This window comes from Hylaeus anthracinus, unplaced genomic scaffold (assembly GCF_026225885.1).
Source record: "Hylaeus anthracinus isolate JK02 unplaced genomic scaffold, UHH_iyHylAnth1.0_haploid 11997, whole genome shotgun sequence".
Lineage (NCBI taxonomy): Eukaryota > Metazoa > Arthropoda > Insecta > Hymenoptera > Colletidae > Hylaeus > Hylaeus anthracinus.
This window is the reverse complement of record NW_026534344.1, coordinates 9,445,009-9,466,781: the sequence shown is the minus strand read 5'-3', so window position 1 is coordinate 9,466,781 and position 21,773 is coordinate 9,445,009. Positions and strand designations below refer to the sequence as shown.

General features: G+C 35.4%; 3 protein-coding genes across 5 annotated transcripts in view; 2 read left to right on the top strand and 1 right to left on the bottom strand.

Annotated features, from left to right (window-relative positions):
- Positions 1-21,037, bottom strand: part of LOC128889459 (uncharacterized) — an 88,294-nt gene extending 67,257 nt beyond the window's left edge. Inside the window, exons 1-6 of one of the 2 annotated variants that reach the window (XM_054147111.1) lie at positions 20,714-21,037; positions 12,952-14,183; positions 11,935-12,077; positions 8,159-8,306; positions 7,849-8,083; positions 5,478-5,581 (exon numbers count right to left, since the gene is read on the bottom strand). In XM_054147111.1, coding sequence (XP_054003086.1) covers positions 5,478-5,581; positions 7,849-8,083; positions 8,159-8,306; positions 11,935-12,077; positions 12,952-13,136 — 815 coding nt within the window. In that variant the 5' untranslated portion in view covers positions 13,137-14,183; positions 20,714-21,037. The remainder of the gene's footprint in view (positions 1-5,477; positions 5,582-7,848; positions 8,084-8,158; positions 8,307-11,934; positions 12,078-12,951; positions 14,184-20,713) is intronic. The other variant, XM_054147110.1, reaches the window with a different exon arrangement.
- On the top strand, positions 1,626-4,384 carry LOC128889468 (prolyl 3-hydroxylase OGFOD1). Its single transcript, XM_054147130.1, has 2 exons — positions 1,626-1,746; positions 1,866-4,384. The coding sequence occupies exon 2, from the start codon at positions 2,403-2,405 to the stop codon at positions 4,230-4,232; it is 1,830 nt and encodes a 609-aa protein (XP_054003105.1). The 5' UTR covers positions 1,626-1,746; positions 1,866-2,402; the 3' UTR covers positions 4,233-4,384.
- On the top strand, positions 1,756-11,925 carry LOC128889477 (jerky protein homolog-like). Of its 2 annotated transcripts, XM_054147144.1 has the most exons (3): positions 1,756-1,931; positions 8,131-8,313; positions 9,187-11,925. In XM_054147144.1, exon 3 carries the CDS (start codon positions 9,196-9,198, stop codon positions 10,612-10,614), a length of 1,419 nt encoding a protein of 472 aa, XP_054003119.1. In that variant the 5' UTR covers positions 1,756-1,931; positions 8,131-8,313; positions 9,187-9,195; the 3' UTR covers positions 10,615-11,925. The 2 variants fall into 2 exon arrangements, with proteins under 2 accessions (XP_054003119.1, XP_054003120.1); XM_054147145.1 differs by lacking the exon at positions 1,756-1,931 and having other exon boundaries at positions 8,268-8,313; positions 9,195-11,925.
- Positions 21,038-21,773: the final 736 nt, after the last annotated feature.

Here is a 21,773-nt window from a genome sequence, read left to right as displayed (position 1 = left end):
CAGGTCGCGGGGACACGAGAAAAAACAACCGTGGAAAGGACGAAACTCGTCACGCCGTGTCTGCGTGTAGATATCAAACGGGAGCGTGTTTGTTACTCACGTATGCGTGCGTTCTCCCGTTGCTGCTCGATTCCAGGATCGCCGGCGAGCCCTTTACACGAGGATTTCACAATGATCGAGCATTCGACGCGACGACGTCTCACTTTGTAGAATTTAACAGTCAGGGTGTGCCCTGAATTTCTATGCGACCAACAGCATCCGTCAAACGTGAACTACTGCCGCCATCTTGACACGAACGCCCGCAGCGCCGCTTGGCGGACGATCGCGCAAGCGCTGCCTCGACCGCGCGGGATAATTCAAATTGCGGACAATGATTTCAACCTTACGCGAACCTCTATTTTACTATCATTCGATTCTCTAATTTATGATAGTCTTCGAAATATTAACAGCAAAATAAATTATTAATCTTATTAAGTGTAGAAATTAATTCTGTGGCTTTACATTCAATCGTTTACAATTGTAACTTAAGAAAAAATATTTACAGTAATTTTCTAAGTTCTCAACCTGATAGATACTATAATTTATATATTGAAATACATAGATTACTTCGACATTCGGTTTTATGACTATATGTACCATCTTTGAATGTGTGACTGAGGGAAAAATTACTTTAGAGAAGCACAGAATTCATTTCTACATCTATTAACAAGAAAATCAATCAACTGTCCTCCAAAGGACCAAAATAATCAATGAAATATAATTGATAAGAACAATTTTAACGTAAAATTTAAAAATCATTATATACGATGTAGGATGTTAGTAGATAATTACGCGCGATTGTTTATTTATTTAATTTATACGATATTTATTTTCAATGTTAAAAATATAACTCGCTAACGGGTGTTAAGATGATTCAACATTCAATAAATAAATAGAAAAAAAATAAGCACAGACTTGTGAACAATACTCGACGACAATTAATTGTCACAATTGTGACAATATATACATATATACTATAAATTATAATACCTTTTTTATTTAATGATACTTTTATAGATATTTATGATTTACTTTCTTGGTAATATACCCACGATAGTCTCAAATTAAAAAACCAAAATAAAATAGAAGTTCGTTCAAGAATTCGTTTAATTATTAATAATTTGAGCTCACGAGCGAAATTTTCTCGAGAAAAAAAGAAAACCCAAAATCGATATTTCAATATTTCTGTTGACGTCCTGTCACGTATGGTGACAGTTTGCAAAATTATTCCAGTTCTAGTGATTCTACCAAAAAATCTTCTCACTAATTCTATCGTAAATTTTTCTATCGTCCAATGAAACTATCTCGATAAAGATATAATTGGCTTGTCGGTCATAAAATCGTAAATTATTTCTCTTATTGAAGAACAATACTACATACATTAAAATAAGGTTAATTACGAAGATATAGAAAGCATATAATTTAAATATTTAAAAGTACGTTATGTTTCTCGAAAAAATGATCGATAACGCACAAATGTATCAAGTTTGAGTTTGCGTTGCGTATTCCAGATCGTCCAGTGACGTTAGAGTAAACAGAGCCCGCGAGTGGCCGGGGTTCGCGAATATTGCTCGGCGTCCCTGGTTTCGATTGAATCGACGTTTTCGCCAGCGGTAGTAGCAGTCCCTGGGCAGGCAGAATGCAACTGCGTGGTGACACGGAACGACGGACCTAGTTCGCTAAATTTGGACACACGTGCAATTTCTGGTACGTAATTGTCGCGAGTGACGCGACTTGTTCGACCAGGCTTGTTTATTTCGTCAGTCGACGCGATCGTGAAATGGAACGGAATTCTATTAATCGGCTTTTCGACCGACTGCTTTCAGAACACGTGTGGGTCGAGCGACCACGTGGGCCGCGTGTACAGAGAAACAAGTGCTGCACATCGTCCGGTGAGTGCATTCAGAAAAAACTGTGATATATCTCCACTATCGGGCGAAATGGCTCGTAGAGAATGAAACACCATTTTAGCCGAACGAGAAATAATCCAGAAGAATCACTGCCAATTGTCGAATGAACGAATAACTCGCTCCGAAAGCGTTAACCTTTGACGATGGTATTTTGAGAGAAATAAACGTTCACGAGCTCGCAGTTAACTAGTGTTTCTTCCAGAAAGTCCATTTTAACGTGTATAGGATAGAGGCATATTCGAAATATGTAATGAGACATATCTATGTATTAGAGACAAAAAAATGTGATATAGTTTATAGTAATTTACCAATTTATAGAAGACACTTGTAAGTAAATTAGACAGGAACATGTATTGTTAAATCAAAGACAAGAGCTGTATCGCTAAAAGACTGATAGCATAAGGAAATACGAGCAGGAATTCTCATCAGTTGACATAACAGAGGTATAGAGTTATGGCCCAAGAAGAACCGATATCTAAGAAGCTTAAATATTCCGTCATCTCGGATCATGTATATTCGTCTAACTTTCAACAACTTTTCCATGACCATTGGCACAATTTCAGTGATGTAAAGAAGGACAATCTTGAGATTATATCGAAACCCTTTAGAATATGCAAAATTTCAAATTTTTTATCCAACGAAGAATTCATGGATGAAATAAAGAATGAATTGTTAGATGTCAAAAGTAGAAGAAATAGTATAGATCTTTATCAGTTTGAGCAGACCAGCGATCTTGCCAACATCGACACTAAAAACTTGAAGCTTTTGTACAAAACTTTTCAAACAGACTTAGCGATATGGATGGAACGCAACACTAAGATAGAACTTAATAACAAAATATCAATGTCCAGCGCTTGCTATTCCGATACCGACTATTTGCTTTGCCACGACGACAACATAGGCGATCGCAGAATTGCTTTTATATTGTATCTTTCAAAAAACTGGACCACCGAGGATGGAGGAGCCTTGGATTTATTTGACACGGATGACAATGGATTGCCTAGAAATGTTGTAAGATCGTTAGTACCGGAATACAACTCTCTTGTATTCTTTGAAGTTGTAGATAATTCTTACCATCAAGTAGCTGAAATAACTTCACCCGATAAATCTCGTTGGACTATTAATGGTTGGTTTCATGGACCTCTTAAAGAAAGTACCAGGCCTCCAAGACCAGATATAGAAGTAAATTATATAGAACCAATTAATACCCAGGTAGATTTGGACAATTGGATAACAAAGTGCTACTTATTTTCTGATATTGTTAAAGAAATTCAGCAAGACGTAGAACAAGAATCATTTGCATTTTTATCTAATTTTTTAAGAGAAGATATTTATGAAAAATTATCATCAGATCTATCATCGACTGTAATTGTTTGGCAAAAAGTTGGTCCAGCAGATATCCGCAATTATGAAGTAGCAAAAGAGGAGACCCTCCCTGAGCTACTGAAACAGTTTTACAATATATTTAAATCTGTTTCTATGTTTCAATTGCTGAAGGACTACACAGAATTGGATCTTGTACCGGATAAGGAGACCATCAAACCCAAAATGACCATAGAACTGCAAAGGTGGTCGAAAGGTTGCTACACGTTGATATCCGACAAATCTGCGCTTCCCATGAGCGAAAAGAAATCCAGTAGCAACGGATGCACAAATCAAAATGAAGAGGGGCAAGAGGACTCGTCGGATATACCGAGGACGAGCAAAAGCGGTAAAAGCCTCCAAGAAAAAATCAGCAGCGATGACAAAAGCGCAGAGTCGGGTTGCGATACTCCTCTAAGTAACAAAGAGGACGAGGAGATCGACGAGGATGAGATACTGAAAAAGATACTGAAAGGGAAATCTCCCCGATCGAAGAAGAAAAACTTATCCCAGCAATCGTCCTCGTCCAAATTAGAGACTCTTTCGCCTCAAAAATTAGGTAGGCTTTTGGACACCGATGATTCGGACGTATCGGACATAGGGGATTACTTGTCGGACCCTTTGGATTGTTCTCTCGAATGTTCCGATCAGGAAGATCAGGAAGACATAGAGGATACGAACGTTTCAGAACCAGGTGCTCTCGATGTGATAATTCAATTTCATACGAATCATGTACCCGAGGACGACACGATAGATTACGTAGATCCTAAAGAGCAAGAGGGTGCTCTGATTCACGTACCTGCAAAAAACAACCACCTCTGTCTGGTCTACAAGACGCTGGGTACTTGTCGGCTTCAGAAATATGTGAATCATTACTGTAAAGATTACTTTTACAATCTGATTTGTACATATTACGAATAGTAATTCCACTCGCTGGGTGTCCGAATCGATTGTGACGCGATCCGCGGATGACTTGGGAATTGTATAATGAATTGCGGACGAGAAGCGTGCGCCTTAAAAAAATGTATCATAGTATTCGTATTAATAAAATTGTCAGTATTTATCGTCGGATATTTCTTGTTGTGTTCACTTTTATCCTCGTAAATTTACATTGTACTATACATACAGTATAGCTATGCATATAATACAGTTGCCAAAGATTTTCGATCACGCTTGGGATTTCATCATATATTTCGGATAAGGTGTCTTTGTAAAAAAAGGGGGTTATTGCACAAGAACAGTATTCACTGGATTTATAAAATATGGTATTGTTAAAGTAATTGCAAACAGAATTTTATTGCTATCAATTCAAACAAGGACAGAGATTGACAAAAGTTTCAAGTTATAGAATTAAACTGCAGTAAGCAAAGAATGTAACAAAAAATTCGACATAAATTTTTCATATGTCAATGAAGTACGTTTAATACTTGGTGCTACAACTTTTTAATGCAATTAGTGGCATAACGTCGGAGCATTGAATCGGTCCGCACAATCTTAGGTATTTCCAATAATTTGAGAACAAAAATTTGTTTAATACAATAGTTAATTAGTGTTGAATCGGCTATAAATTTTAATATAAAAATTTTCCAAACAAATCTTTTTATTTTATTAAAAATAAAGTAACTTTTTACCAGTTACAATGTTGTGAATTTAACACAGTCCCATTTTATATAAAAAAGGTTCCTTTGGAAATTGTTTACATTAAAACTTGTAGCTAACAGAATACTAATTAACTTTCGTTGCAAACATATTGTTTTCATCAAATTATCATTAACTTGTTTAGTAGCCTTTTTTTTTGCAGAAACCTTATTTGAAGAATGTGGTAAAATTACAATACGGCCGAAAACTGTTGATAGCGATAGGATCTCGTTGAAGTCGATCGTTCTGTGGGATATTAATTAGGATGTTCGTGCTACTTAAGAAAACCACAGTGCAGAAAAGAATTCTCAATAATTTATTGGGTGTAATACACATTTCTATTGCTTACGGTTATGTTACGGAGCTAATGTTAGGTGCAGTAAGGGTTCATGCGTGGATTTAGCTATACTCTACTGTTTCTTTACGGTGCAAGAAAAGCTCGAGGGAAGATTCAAAGCAATCGACACAATCCTCATTTCGAGATACAGTTTTCAAATATCAGAGAAATAATAATAATGTTAAGCTTACGATTTGCAGGCGTTATTACAGTCGATTTCGGGTTGTTGCACTTGTATCCTAGGCTGCGAGGAGTATTGCTGTTCCTTGCCATCCCTACCGACTTTCACGGTAACCTGATAGGTAAAACACCTCGATATAAAGTGCTAACGAATCGTAGCGATTCGTCGACGGTTATTACGCGGAATCGGTAAGAATGCAATTGTCACCCGACTGTTTGCGTTTCGAATTGCGTTTGCGTCTTCTATTTAAATTGCTCGAGGCGGAAGCCATTAACGGACACGCCTTCGATTTGTCTTCGTTCCAGACGACTTAAGTCGTCCACGGGGTAGTCGAACGTCTGGAGGATCGATTACTCTTAATTGTGCGAATTATAATATCGAGTCGCAACGTTAACGAGACTTGAACGGGGGTAAGTCACTTTGGACGTGTGAAAATCATAGGTATATTCAAGATTTTTCTTTTCGAAAGCAATTGAGTTAATGGAAAACTTGTTTACTAGGGTTCATTATACATATATCGAGTAATACAAAAATAATTTTTATTTGGATTTTCTGAATAATATAGCAACGCTGGAGCCATTACGTGGCAAGAGTGACTTTTAAATTAGCAAAGCGGGGTTCTCGGGTATGATTGGGCCTGGAATGAAAAACCAGGTGTTTTCATTTTCTATTCGATACATACTATTGAAGTACATAGAGATTTTTACGATAAGTTGAGAATATTTCTTGTTACAGACATACTAGTCTGTAAATTTTGTGTCAAAACGTTGTGTTAAAAGATTCTCTTTCAAATGTTCACTATTTTTACAAAAATTGATATTTTGAAAAATCCGTATGTAGTTCTATAGTATATATCACGTAGAAAAATAAAAATACGTCGTTTTTTTAGGTCTAACCATACCTAAGAACCTCGCTACGTTGATTAGAGAGTCATTCCAAAAGAAACTTGTGCTGTAATGGCTACAGCATCGCTATTTTATTTAAAAGATCTAAATCAAAATTATGTTTTCATTACTGAACATACGTATAATAATATCCAGAAACAGATCTTTTATTGAGTCAATTGTTTTCGGAAAAGAAATTGTTGAATATGCTGTGATTTTCACGTGTCCAAGGTGTCTTCCTCCCTTGAGGTGGGAATTGCTTTTTTCTGGGTAAAAAAATCGATTGTTTTTTATAGAATCTTATAGTACGACCCTTGAAGAAGACCCCAGCTATGCAAATTTTTAAGACGTAATTCATGAAATTGACAAAGTTATTGGCCTAGGAGGTTTGTTTTTGAGAGGACCGATGTCTTTATCTAGAAATGTACTTACATTAAACTTTAAACGCTTTTTTCTCGAAACCCTATCGATTTCAAATTTGTACTATATATTTAAAAATAATCCTATCGACTAACGAAGGTAAGATAATGTTACATATTTCGTTTTTTATTAAGAGATGTTTTTCCTGAAAATTTGAACTTTTGAGTTGGATCGGCAGCCATTTCTAGAAAAATAATTCTTTTTCCATAAAGATTTGTGCATCATATTAACCCTTTGCGGTCGTATGTCTGCTCTCAGCCACCACAACAAAGAACCATACTAATCTTATATTGTATTCCGCAAACTGAAAAGATTTAAGCTATTAGACAATAGTAATAGATTCTAAGATATTAGTGTAATAATAGATTAATGGAAAGATTAATGAAAAGATCGTTAGTAATTATATTAAGTTATACAAAAATATATGAACCAGTGGGTGAAATATCTACATGTTAAATTTTTCAAAGACAAATATATTGAATATTGTTATTTTTTCTGTAACAGATTGCAATAAATACCAGATAGTCGAAAATACTTGGTAGAATTCCAAATAATATTTTACAAATTGTGTTTAAGTGTAATTAGCCATTCTGGGTTCTTAACAAATTTCAAAAACAATACTCCAAAATGCCAAGAAGAAAGTTACCGAAAGATACCACATGACGGAGAACTATAAAATATAATTTTTACATGAAAACGTTACATTAAAACACATTATTGTGTAAACATATATCTAAAGTCCACAAAAGAATGAATAAATCTTGTTTATCCTTCATTAGCTTGCACATTATGTATCACTGCTCGTTCTTCGGAAATTAATTCCGACCAGAACAATAGCCATGCCTAAATTTAATACGACCGCAAAGGATTAAAACATTAATAGTAGCGTGCGTAAATTTCAAATGAAAATCTTGCACAATTCTTTCGACAAAAAAATCAAGTCAACTAACCGCTTTTTTATACCTACAAAAACAATTTCCCCCTCAAACGAAAATAATTCGGGACGTGGAAGCTCCCTAAATCTGGAGCGAAGGTATTTCCACCAGTCCAGCTCTAGAAACAAAAGGTATTAATCACCTGAGACGTGGTCGGAATTCCAGCCATGCGTTTTCTCAGTTCGTTCAGCTGCAATTCCCTCTGGAAGCTCGCGTCACTTTCCTGGGAATCCTCGCGTATACCTTCGTTAATCGATTCCGCGGAGTACTCGACCTGCACCCACGGACAGATCGTCGGCGATGCTTGCAGGGCATTCTTGCTGCCAGGTCGCGATAGCCGAGGAGAAAGTCTACGTAGCAGCGAAATTAGCTTCGATCTGAAACGGGGACTCGTGTTACAATAAATCGTCCATTACGATTCCAGTACTTGCGAGTAAGAGATTGACGAGTACTTTGTGCTGGGTGTCTGGAGGTGATCCGAGCCGATCGGTCCGCTTCGCGAAAGCTGCTCTGCGCTGCGGGTCGTGTCTCTCCAATGGAGCTTGTTGATGGTCCGTCCCACTCGCCAGTCCAGGCTGCTGCTTTGTCGTGACTGAAAGCCTGAAAAGTAAGTCCGAAATGTTATTTTTTGCATGATCTTTATAGCGTGACTTGAATGAGGGCTTATTAACCTCGGGATTGGCAAGTCTCGGGTTCTACGAATCCACAATTCTTATTGTACATTTATTCTGAACAAAATTTATTTTTGGAAAATGTTTTGTTATAGCTTCATGTGTAGCATTTATGTGTATTTATAAAAATTAATTGAATAAGAGCTGCATCACTTTTGGCATTTGTATCACTTTCGTCTTCGTGACTTCCCAATAACATTACAAATATCGAATATAAAATGATTAAAAAACCTCTTCACACCCTTGGCTATATAATTACCGTCAATAATGAAATGAACAAAAATTTGATAATAACAAAAAGAATCGTCCCCGAAGAGGTTAAACTAAAATATAAACTAATATAAACGAAGTAAGACGTAATAATAGTTAAAAAGACAATTATAAAAAACTAAAACACAGAAGTATTCACAAATATAACTGTATACTACAGCTTTCACGCCTACAAGAGTATGAATTTTCACTTCGTACTGCTTCTTTCGAAGTCTCAACTATAATTGCGAATATTGCATCGTTCCTTCCCAACGAGTGCTATAAATTCCATTCGATTCTTTATCGTGTAGTTGTTATTCTTTAGATGAAAAGAGCGTACGTATCATTGTGTCATCATGACGTGTGACGCGTATACAGAGTGTCCCAGAATTAGTGTAAGAACCGGAAATGGGGGGTAGCTGAGACGATTCCAAAGCACAATTTCCTTTGCAAAAATGTCGGATGGTGCTTCGTTTTTGAATTATTAACCATCGACCAATCGCAGCGCCCGAATAGCGAGCGTAATTACAATCGTGTAACTTGAATTGTAATTGTTTAAGTGACTAAGGATGGCGTCCTCTCACTCACGAAAAGAGCAGAGTACCGTCGCGAAACGCATGGAGATCCTCCAGAGGTTAGAGGAAGGCGCGACTGTTAATCAGCTTATCAGCGAGTATGGGCTCAGTAGGGCGACCATATATCGTTACCAACGGAATGCAGTCGCGATTCGACAAGCCGCTGAGAACAGGAGGAGAAATTTGAGAAAGAAGCCGTCGCTGGTGCACGATGTCGTGGATACTCGGCTACGGGGTTGGGTGTCGATGAGACAAGCGTTAGGAGACACCCTAACCGATAGTATCCTCCAGGAAAAAGCGAGAGAACTACACGAACGATTCGGTGGCCCGTCAAATTTTATGGCGAGCCGAGGTTGGCTTCGATCTTTCAAAGATAGACACGGCGTACACACTGCGAGCATCTCTAGAGAGACCAACGCGAATGAATTGGACAAATTCGAAGAAAATTTGTTGAATATGTTAGCTGCGGAAAACGTCGACGAGGAGAACGTTTATAATATAAACGAAACGAGTGTAATGTGGAAGGTCCTTCCACAGAAAATATTAGCTCGTGAAGGAGAGCGATTTTTGGATTGTAAAAATTTAAGAAAAGACCGCGTAACTGTAGCGTTATGTGCAAACGCTACTGGCACGCACAAGCTACTGCCGCTTTTCGTATACAAGTATAATAATCCTAGAGCGTTGAAGCACTGCAAACATGATTTACCTGTGGTATATAAAAGTCAAAGGAATGGTCGGATGGACGAGTACTTGTTCAACGACTGGTACGATAATTACTTCAAACCGAGTGTGATCCAACGTCAACGTCAAGAACATCGAGAGGGAAAGGTGGTCTTAATGGTTGAGAAGTGCATGCTGTTTGAAAAAGCACAAGAGGATCCGTACTTTAAATTGATTTATTTACCGCCAGGTAGCACGGTGACTATTCGACCGGTGGACCAAAACGTAGTCACGAAATGCAAGCAAATATTCAGGAATAAGTTACTCCTTCGGGCGCTTCAGCATGCTCATGGTGTTCGGCGGTTTTACGCAGAATATGACATAAAGGATTGCATGGACTTGATAAGCGGGGCGTGGGATGTCATAACGTCGGAGAATATTAATAGTTCCTGGAGAAAACTTATGCATCGCTCGCGACTAGATGCGGACCCAGAAACGCAAGACCAGGACTGTTTAGAACTAATTAGAGAAAGTATACCACTCGTTGGAGTAACCGAGTGGCAGGAACAATGCGAAGCTGAAGAAGGTACATGGTTGGAAACCGAAACTGATGGACCATTCGATCCCAGCGGTATGGGAGAAGTGGAAACTGAACAAATGTTTCGCGATTTAGCGATCTGGGCGGAAACGAAATCGGATAATATCAGATTACACGCGAATGTTCTGATAGATTATTACAATCAGAAACATTAATACGTTTTGTATATAAATGTATATATAAATGTGTACTCATACTTTGTGCAATACTATACATCCATTCCTCGATATACGTAATAGTTTCGTTTCTAGAAATTGCTACTTATCAGACTTGAGCTAATTGAAACGAGAGTAAGAACTAACTATTTAAATAATATCTATTTCGAATAAAAAATTATTTCAAATTGAACGAAAGAATTAATCTTCAATATAATGTGCAATAAAAATAATCTCGTTTCAGAAATATTTACAGCAATTTGCTTCGAGTTACATTTTCGCAAAACAATAAGCTTTTCGTAAATAAATATTCCACTGCTTATCAGACTCGAAAAATTTTTAATTGAAATGAAAATATTTGAAATAATCGCTATTTCAAATAATGAATTACTTTTTTATTTCAAAAGCGAAAGAAATAATTATAGAAATAATTTCTTTTAATAAATATTTACAGTAAACATTGCTACATGTAAAAAGACTGGAGACAATTTGCAAGGTTACGTGGAACGAGACTGTTTATATCGCAGAGTGGGTGTAGTAAATAAATTTCTCGTTAGGTACATTCGTGTGTTTGAACGTTACCGATATTACGTGCGTGTTGTTTGAAGACTAGCGATACTAAAACACTATTCTTTAATGTTTAATGATATTCTGTCATCATGATATGAATGTTTTTCTATCGTTACATATTAATTGTTTAACTCAAAATCATTCAATTTGGAATCACTTTCACCGTAATAATATAAAGCAGTTTTTTTAATGTTAAAGTAAAAAATATAAAACTGGCACGGCGACTCATTAGTTGTGCAGGTCATCGTAAGTGCCAAGAAATGATGGAAATAGCTTCGTCTTAACCAGATAGCTATCGTTGTGGCCAAATCTGAATTTTAATTTACGAATGTTCATCGCAATGTCAACTACATATATCTTGTACCCCATTACATCTTCGCTAAGTCATAAATCCCTAGTAATTGGAGATATTCACACGTATGATTAATATTGTAAATACATTGTGTACAGTATAAATAAAAAAAAAAAACTTAATATATTGATATTTCTTTAAAAAAATATTCGAATGGATAATTGCTATCGCAGCCCTGTATTGCCTTACAATTGTATTTTAATCACATTGTAGAAATTTGATTTATAAGGACCATAACGCGATTAGAAATATTATAATAATTAATAAATGCTCGTTGACTGGGAACAGGAGTTTAGAATAAATAACGTATGTAAGCTCGAGAAGTCCTCTCTTAATGTTTAACGCGTGATTCAGTCATTCTAGGGTTAGGGACAAAAATATATGCATATAATTCTTACCATGATCGCTTACAGTTTGACTAACCCTCCAGTCCAGGGAGCTGCTACTTCTATTTACATTATAAATGTTATCACAGGATTTCGTTGCGAGATATGTTGCGTGATGGCGCCGCCTCAGTAGTTTTGAAACTGGTCCCAAGTTTCTGAAAAACAAGCCGATTAATTTTGAAACTCGAAAATCACGGATGCGTAGGGTAGAGATAGGCAATACACTTATTTAGATAAAAAAGTTAAATTTTCTAAAACTTATATTAATAAAAATGCCCGTTCGTGCTTATTAGGGTATTAATTATGCATTTTTTTACGAGTTACTGTGCAGTATAGATACGTATTTCGTATGTACGTGTTACCAGATCAGCCAGAATTCTTGATTAATATTTGAGAAAATCTAAACTCTTGATTAGGTAAACTAATTTCAACTGGGCGCAAATAGATAAAGAATTTTGTTTAAATATGGACTTTTCGAATGAGTCTATTTTTTAGTACTTTTTGGTGCAAAGATAATTATAATTTAAATTTGTTTCTTTGCAGATTTCTTTGTTTACGACTTACTAAAGCCTAACGTAAATCTGGCCTACATTTGGGGAATTATTATACAATTTTAAGCTCTTAAAATTTAACGGGGGCGAATTTAAAAACGAATCTGACAAAGTAGGCGTTTCGATCAAAAAGGTTAAGAAACACTGCTTTAATCTCTCGAGGAATAAATTTTAAATGAATTTTACCTTTTCTACTCAAATAAATACATACAAACTAAAGCAATATTTTATATTTTATATTATATTACCTGTAAATTAAGTTTTAACATAAAAATATATATCCTGTCTCACTATATGTTATATTTTTTTTAAAATTCTGATAGGTATTGTGATCGTAGGTAATGGCAATTTTAATATAAAAGCAAGGATACACATATCCGTCAATATCCTTCAAGAGCTTAAATGAATGTATGGATTCGATAAGCACCGTATAGTTCGATAAAAATTTCGCCCATCTCTGATACAGCATGTCACTTACCTTTTACATTTTCGCGACTGTTCGATTGGCGGCTTGCTGTCGCAAACCACCACTTTGATTTCCGGTTCCGGGCAGTACGCGTCCACGCGTACATGACTGTAGGTGCCACGGACGCCGTCCGGAGACCGGAAGTGACGCTCGTTCGATGGCATTTGGACGATCTCGATTTTCGGTCTTCCCTCCATGTTCCCTTTCTCCCTGACACGATTTCCGATCTATTCTGTCCCGCGAGCGCACTTCTTCGTCGCGAGAAAAATAGAAAATCCACAACACACGACGCACAACAGCTTCGAGGCACGTTTCTTTCGTTAATGTATCAACTATCGGCACGTGGGTTTTCAGTTTTCACTCACAAACTATGATCGCTGATGTTCTTAAAATAGTCGTGGAATCCAACAGAGATTCTACTATCCATAGTTCTCTCGCCTTTGCACAGCATCATTACGGTCGATCACTCGGAGCGTTTGGCACGCGCGCAGTGTCTCGCTAGTCCACAATGATTCATAAAACACGTGCTCGATTACTCGAACCTCCGTCACGTTCATTCATTCCCACTACGATCACGTTTGTCCGCCGGCAATGATCGTGTCTGTTTTCACCGACCCACTCGAGGATCGATCGAACCACTTGGAACTTTGCGATCGCCAAAAATCGTCGCGGATGAAAATTCAACAAAGTGTAGCGCGATTTTTGTTCTCTGTGTCGTATCGTTAAGTATAAAGTCTTGATTCGCCACTGTACGTGAACAGTTTGTTGTGAAAATATAATTTTGTTTTTAGTGGAATCTAGAAGTCGGTCGTGATTTTTGTTCTCCGTGTCGCATTGTTGAATACGGAGTTTCAATTTCTCGTTTGCCACGCGTACAATTTGTCGTGAAAATAAAAACTTATCTTTCTACAGTCGAATATAGATCTTTAATCGGATTTGTCACTTCGCGCAAAAATATTTCTCGTAGAGTAAATACGGGTAAAGGTTCTAGAAATATATAGATTCGAATCTGTATATAAATAACTTTGGCGTTACAGCGTTCCTGTTCAAATGAGTTCGCCTATTCACAGCGCGAAAAGTTCCAGGGAACTCGTTTGGAGTTGTTTGTCGTTTCCATGAGCTTTTCTCTCTTCTCTTGCTGCGACTAGTGATTTCTACCGTTCGCGTGCTCGTTTGAGCGGTTTCACTCGCGACGCATCTCCGACCTGATTCGCGTCAAGCTGCAAACCGGTGACCTCGATTTCCTAAATAAAAGATCCGTATTAAAAAGGTATCGGGTGAGTCCGGAAAAACTAGGGTATTTTTGGAATTTTATCACGTGAAAATGATTTAAGATATTTGCTTAAATCTTGTTATTGGTACGTATTCTTATGAATTATTGATATACACGTAAATTGTTGCTACAGAATTCTGCGTTGCTAAATTGTATTTCGAAAGTGTATTGTCTGAGTCTGGAGGAATTAAAGTATTCTTGGAATTTTATAAAGTGAAAATGATTTAAAATATTTGCTTAAATCTTGTTATTGGTACGTACTCTTATGAATTATTGATATACACGTAAATTATTGCTACAGAATTTTGCGTTGCTAAATTGTATTTCGAAAGTGTATTGTCTGGGTCTGGAGGAATTAAAGTATTTTTGAAATTTTATACAGTGAGAGTGATTTAAGATATTGGATCGATACTGTGCAATGTTATTGGTGCGTACATTTATTATCTTACAAAAATGATAACAATCAAAGTATAAGACTTAAAGAAAGATCGAAGAATGAAACAGACAAGTTAAGGGAAAAAATATTTCCTCCTAATTGTGCTATATAAACCAAGAATCTTCAAAGTAATACACGAATTTTATAAACATATAGGAAAAAGTTCTTGAACAGATAGTAATTGAATAATGTGGTAATATCGAAAATAAGAAAACAACAAAATAGTTAAAAGTAACAAATTAAACACCTTTATTTTCATTTTCATTGTTATTTTTCATTCGTTAATTGAATTACGTTCTTATCAAGATTTAATTACTGTATTTCATTTTTCTATCGCAAAGTATTATAAACTAATTATAATGAGAGTTAATATAAGTGTAAATAAATAAATATAAAGTAAGTCAGTAGATATAAGCGAAATTATAAAGGAAAATGTTGATTTATTTTTGTTCTGATGAAAGTTAATCTTCTAATAATTTTATAAGGTATTAGATGTAATGGGAAAGTGACGTAATCTAAGCACTCCATAAATAGACTAACTAAAACTAACTTTAACGCATTCAGGACGAGCGTCACAAATTTATACCGGGTGTCCAGTGTAAATGTATGACGCTCGTCCTGAATAGGTTAACAATCGCTTTTCTCTATGACCGCGTGCTGCCTCTGCTTATTTTCGAGTTGGAATTACGCAACGACCAATTACGATTTGAAGGAGGATGATACTTGCTCAACTTGGACAATGATTCGGACAATTGCTCTAAAATTTCCCTCGTCAAATCTAGTCTGATTAGAATCTTTACAAAATCTTTATTATTACTCGTTTCTAACATATTTCTACTTTAAAATGCCTTTGATTTTATTATTTTTTTTTTATCACGTTGTAATATCGTAGTATTGCGAAGATATGTTACAATTATTATTTACAAATTTCGCAAATACTATACATAATGAATTTTAAACAGAATAATCATGGACGTTCTTTCTATCTAAACTTATTAACAGGAAAGTATATTACCCATATTAGGTATTGTTGGATTTAACACGGCTGCTTGATATCTAAGAAACTCAGCTTTTTGCTGTGCCCCTTTATAAAACTGTGTACAGTAATAAACACAGTCCTTTTCAGGTTTAACGTAACAGGAATACTAAACGATTAACGGAATGATTGCAGAGTGTATGGAAGGTTCAAGCATTGCTTCGGTACAAACAAGTTATGACAGCTTCATGCCTAATAATACTTCTCTTTGGACATATAAACTTAGGAGAGATTTAGTTGTCGATAATTAAAAAAAAATAGTTGCTTTTCTTTAATTATTCTGTCAATCCTTTCACATTTTGGGAATATTACACCTAGATATTAAAAATGTCGTATTAATAAGAAACTGAATTAATTTTCCCACGTTTACTAGATAAAACCCAGTAATACATCATTTCTTTGTTCAGTTTACCTTGTACTTAAAAAATAATTGTGGTCGTTTCTACAATTTTTCAATCAAAGACTGATGTATGTTTATTTTATTTACTTCTAGTCAATTTACTGTCACATACCAATCATTAGATTGGCTCTTTCACTGTACCCGAATTTTCAGATACGAAGCATCATTTTCTTACGTATCCTTCTTCTATTTCAACTCCATCCCCTGTACTATGCATTACTTAGATCCTTTTTCTTGTTTTAAACGTGTTTGCCTCTTTTATGAAATATAATCATTGAAACATAATCATTGTACTTCATTTTATTTCATACTTTATATCCTTTCTTTCTTTATGGTATCTTTATTTGTTTTCTTTCTCCACTCTGTTACGCTGAGTAATGATGTTAAAAATTTAAATAAATTAAATATTTAAGTAAATGAAATGCACCCTCTTTGAAAGTGTAGAATTCGCGACCGAGGAGGATTCATTATCGCAAATTTAAAAATAAAATGAATAAAATATGCGCCATCCGAGAATATATAATTCACAATCGAGGAAAATACACTGTAATAAATTAAAGAATTAAGTAAATAAAATACACGCCATTTGAAAATATATAATTCACATCCACAGAAAATACGTTATTGACCAAATATCCAAAATGATTACGTCGAATGTCTCAATACATCCTAAACATAGGTTTCTGTACTCATACAAAGATTAATTTACGTGTCGTGTCGCAATCAAGACGTCTTGGATTCACGGCACGCATTGTTTCCGATGATACTTTATGAAAGTCAGGAATCGTATTTCGTGGGTAGAAGAGCGTAAAGAAACGAGTTTGTCTGTTCTATTCGAGAAGACGGACCGGTTATATGTGTACCTATTAATGGCTAACCATGCCACGATACCTGGCTATTGATACAAATATTAATTACTATTATTATTAAGAAATAAGAAAGAAGTAAGAAGTTAGTTTTTTATATTTACAGTTTATGTATAGGACGTTTAGTTTCAAAAGTAAAAATTAAGAACTTAAAAGACCTTTTTCCTGAGATCTCGTAGAGGTCTGATCCTCTTGCTGTTATCTTAAAGAAAAAAACAACAGTCGAACAATTGAATTTAAGAAAAAATATCAGTTTATAGAGAATGACGAAATGAAACTTTTTTATATGTACAGTTTATTCATACAACGTTTAGTTACAGAGACAAAAATTTAAAACTTAGAAGACCTTTTCTCTGAAATTCAATTTTTGAATTCAACGAACTTCTAACTTTTCAATTTTTATTTTCGAAACTAAGCGTCCTATGAATAAACTGTAAATATAAAAAAGTTTTGTCTCATCATCCCCTATAAGCTGATATTTTCTAAAAAGCGATTTAACGAATATAAATATTTCTTTGAGCCCATTTCACGAGGGCGTGTATAAGCTGTTTGCAGTCAAAGAGTTAATAAACGCTTCTGCATCAGACGCAACCCGTCCATCTTCATAAAAATGCCTTATCTCTGATGTAGATCAGTTAAATTTTGACTAGACAACCAATAAGCAAGTCGCAGACAGTCCATAAACTCGAATTGTCACTGAAAAGTCAATTATACGCGTTTCCAACGGATGCGCTCGAAAGCTCTCGAAGATGCTCGGCATCCATCTGGGCAATTAAGTCGTTAATTAATGCCAACGAATACGCGAGCTTGCATCGAACCGGCGTATGGATTTCCATAATTGCACGGGGAGCAGAACGTCTGTGTTCCGAGACGCAACTTCTAATTAGAAAAGAAAGTGCGGAATAATTCAAATCTCTCGCGAAGTGAGCACTTCGAACAGGCGTGCTCACGGTTTAACAAACTTTTGTACAACCTGTCGGAAACAAGGTGAACAAGCAAACGAAATAACGGAGCTGAACGGGAAGCGTCTCGACTCTGGCACTTCGACTCGATGATTTCTGCCTGTGGGCTCTTTCGAGTGTAACGTTTAAAAAATTGAGCATACTTTAGGAATTGTTTTTGGTGTCTGTAACATTAAGATCGATTGAAATGTTTTTTCTACTAATAGTACCATTCAAAGAGAGTATAAAAATATGTTTGTATCAAATTTGTACTACTTATTTATTATTTATATTAACGTTAAAATAAGCCTTGTCGATGTCGATATCTTCATGAGTGGCAAGATATTTTTAATATGACTTGTCTGAGACAAAAAATTAGAATAGTTTGATCAATTATATGAGTGTGGTTGTCATGTGAAGTAGAATAAACCGTGTAAATGTTCGCACTTATTACAAAATGACCTTGTTCGATTACAGAAATGGTCTTCTAAGAATAAACTCGCTTTTAATCTATCTAAGTGCCATGTTATTCGTTTCACCCTGAAGAGAAATGAGGTATTAGGTATATAACTATATTTTAAGTGATATTTCACTGTCAGCAGTTAATAGTACTTAATTGATATGTATAAATTTAATTTTCGAATAATGTATCGTTTACTGATCATTACTGGAATGTTACAAACCAAGGTTTTAAGTCTTTAATCTTGTCGATACATATTTAAAAAATGCTCTACTCCCGGGCAGTAACTGCCCTTTAGTGTATCCTCATTTAGAGTATTGTTCACAAATTTGGTCTCTGTATTTTAATAATCATATACTCCAGCTCATGAAATACTAAAGAAACTCACTTGAAATTATTTGTATAATGATTAGAAAATTCTATTAACGTTTTGTACAAAACGACAATCGTTTGCGTTTAATAGGTTTCCTTTTTTTTGTTATTATTAGACTGTGGATTATATGCATTTATGACGTATAATAATATAGAAAACATACATAAAATATACATAATGTATGTTGAATATATTCTACAATTAATATAACAATATTGTTGGTTTATTATGCATAGGTGCGCATACCTTTTGATATGTTTACATGTGTTTATTATATTAGTTTATATTATGAATTGCATAAAATCCGCAGTAATATTATTATTAATTCGAAAAGATTATGTCGAAAATGTTTGTCTAAAGTAGCATATCTCCTTAAGAAGCACATACACCTGTAAGGGAAAAAAAGGTTGACTTCTTTTCTATTATTTTTAACCGATTGATATTTCATCAATATCTATTAGAAATATTTGATCAATAATCGCAAAATTGACGATGATACAGAGCTCTAACCGACCCGCTACGGGTATTCTATTCGCTCGGCCGACTCTTATATACATAGTTTTTGCTCAGTGGCTAACAGTTTCTCTGCCAGACATCCTAAACTCATTATTGTGTTTCAAATTAAAAACTAAAGAATTAGACGAAGAATAATTAGAAGTCGATTAAAGAAGTATTTGGTGTTTTGAAAAAATTAAAATTAAAATTGAACTATTCCTTGTTCTAGCTACAATTTTATTTAAAAGGAAGAATTATTATATATATATATATATATATGTTTTTTTTTTTTATTTGATTTATTTTACGTCGACTATGTTTACGAGGTTGAACAATATCTACATACAGACTACATGTTCTTATTTTCCTCGTATAAATTCTTTTCTATGTCGTACACGTAGTCAGTCAATGTCAAATTACGAATTAGTTTACTTTCTATTGTCTAGAATTCTATAAAGTATTTCACTTTCTCATTAGAAATATATCGTACTCATTATATTTACATTAGATAAAATTCATTTTATAGAAAACCCTAAAAGCGACGACTCACACCGTCGGAAAAAATAAAGATCCAAATTGAACCTAAAATCTAAGCTTATGCTCCGAAAAATTCTTATATATATATATATATATATATATACATGCAACACACGATGTTGTTGCGATTTTTGTTTCTTACTTTTCCTTCTTTTTGTTTCCCCCGTTCACGTGGTGAGGCATGTGATATCTGTATATCTGTATAATCTATAAATGGTTATTAATAAAGTGTTGATATGTATAAAACATTTGTGGCCTTATAACGGAAACATTTCTGTACAATTATTTATATAGTGTCTATGGATATTATACGAATGTCTATAAGACTACATATTGTCTTACTAGAAAATATTGACAAAGCAAAGAAAATCATTCGATCCGTAAGTTCGACTGTTTGGTTAGAAAAAGAATAAACATTGATCTGTTGTTGACATTCCTAAGAGTACATTCTTCTATTCCACTCTATTCGATGTAAATAGTAAGCTTATATTGTCGGAAACTAGTCAAATTTTGTATTTCAGATCACTCAATTTTATAAATTGCTGTTAAAATTTCTGTTGACATATCATTTGCGATACTTTTACAGATCTACCTTCACCGCCACCGATATCGGTCGGTTAAGTAATCATAATAAATTAAGATTCCGTTTATTATATTCTTCGACACACTGCGAAATACTCGTGTTCTCCAAACACGAAAGCAGAATTTAATTTTGAAAATAAAATTTGCGAGGGATAATCTAAAATTAAACGTATCGATTGGCGCTTGAACAAAACAATGCGGTACGCCATTATATTACATCCACAGTATGTAACGGATAAATTCGCCCGAACCAATTAATTTCACATTATTCCATTAGAAACATTAATCCGAAAAAGAAGATCGCACTTTTTACGAGACTCCAAAGTACCCTACATTTCTTGACCGTTACATTGCTGCAATACGTTAATAACTCACTTAATTGGCGCTACCATCATCGGTCTGATTAGAAACTCATCGTCAACCTTGGCAAAACCCAGACAACAAAAAGCACACGAGTACCACTTCAACAAAATTTCAACTTGGAAACCAACACGTCCGTAATTTGATTTTGTAACAGCACATAGGAACGAGATCTAATAGAAGCGTTCAAAAATATTCGAAAACCTGCAAGTTGAGACGATCCCGCGCGGTGTGGCGAATTGAAAGCGTTTCACTGGCGAACCGTTTCGCGAGACAGGTGACGAATCGATAGTCACGCGAGCTGAATAGGGAAAAAGGGCGAAAAGGAAGGTAACGGAGACGTTTTTGCGCTATGGTATCGTGTTCACGAGGCCTCGTCCGCGCTCTGCGGCCCGCGGAGATTCACTGCCGGCTTTGACGTACGCTCGTCGCGCTTTACGCGCGCCCACAGAAACCCCGCGGACACACAACGGGCTGTATTACACATCGGTGGCTTTTTGGGGCGCCGAGAAAAAATAAGTAATCAAAGAGCAGATACCTAGACGCGACTGTGTGCCGTTACGGTTTACCGGCTCACGCTACAGGGCGGGCCTAAACATCGTCTGCACGCCTCGGAGAACGTTCGATCGCGAGTTTTCCACCCGATTTTAGCTTCCCTTTCCCTTTTCTTTTTTCACTTTCCCGCCCGTTACGGAGGGAAAGTTTTGGGGCTGCGAAACAATTTGGAAAGAACTTTTTTCTCACGGAATAATATGACTCAAGGGGATACGCTTTTTTCTTTTACCAGTTACGAGGCGATTTTCATGATTTTTATTTGCAGCCAAAGAAATCTAAGATAATGCAATGGAAAATTGTATCTCAGAAAACAATACAGTATAGATTTCCAATGTATATAAAAATAACTACAATTTATAATGTATATAAAATCTGCAAGGAAAAAATCAATTTCAGAAAAGCACGTTCCAACTTTTGATATCGATTATCTTACAGTGATCTAAATTTACAGCTTATCATAATTCATCTATTTCATATCTATAAATCTTGCACAGTAAGATGCGGCGGAGATCTTCATTAG

Coding starts and splice junctions, on each gene's coding strand:
- LOC128889477 (XM_054147144.1), top strand. CDS start 9,196: ATGGCGTCCTCTCACTCACGAAAAGAGCAGAGTACCGTCGCGAAACGC.
- LOC128889468 (XM_054147130.1), top strand. CDS start 2,403: ATGGCCCAAGAAGAACCGATATCTAAGAAGCTTAAATATTCCGTCATC.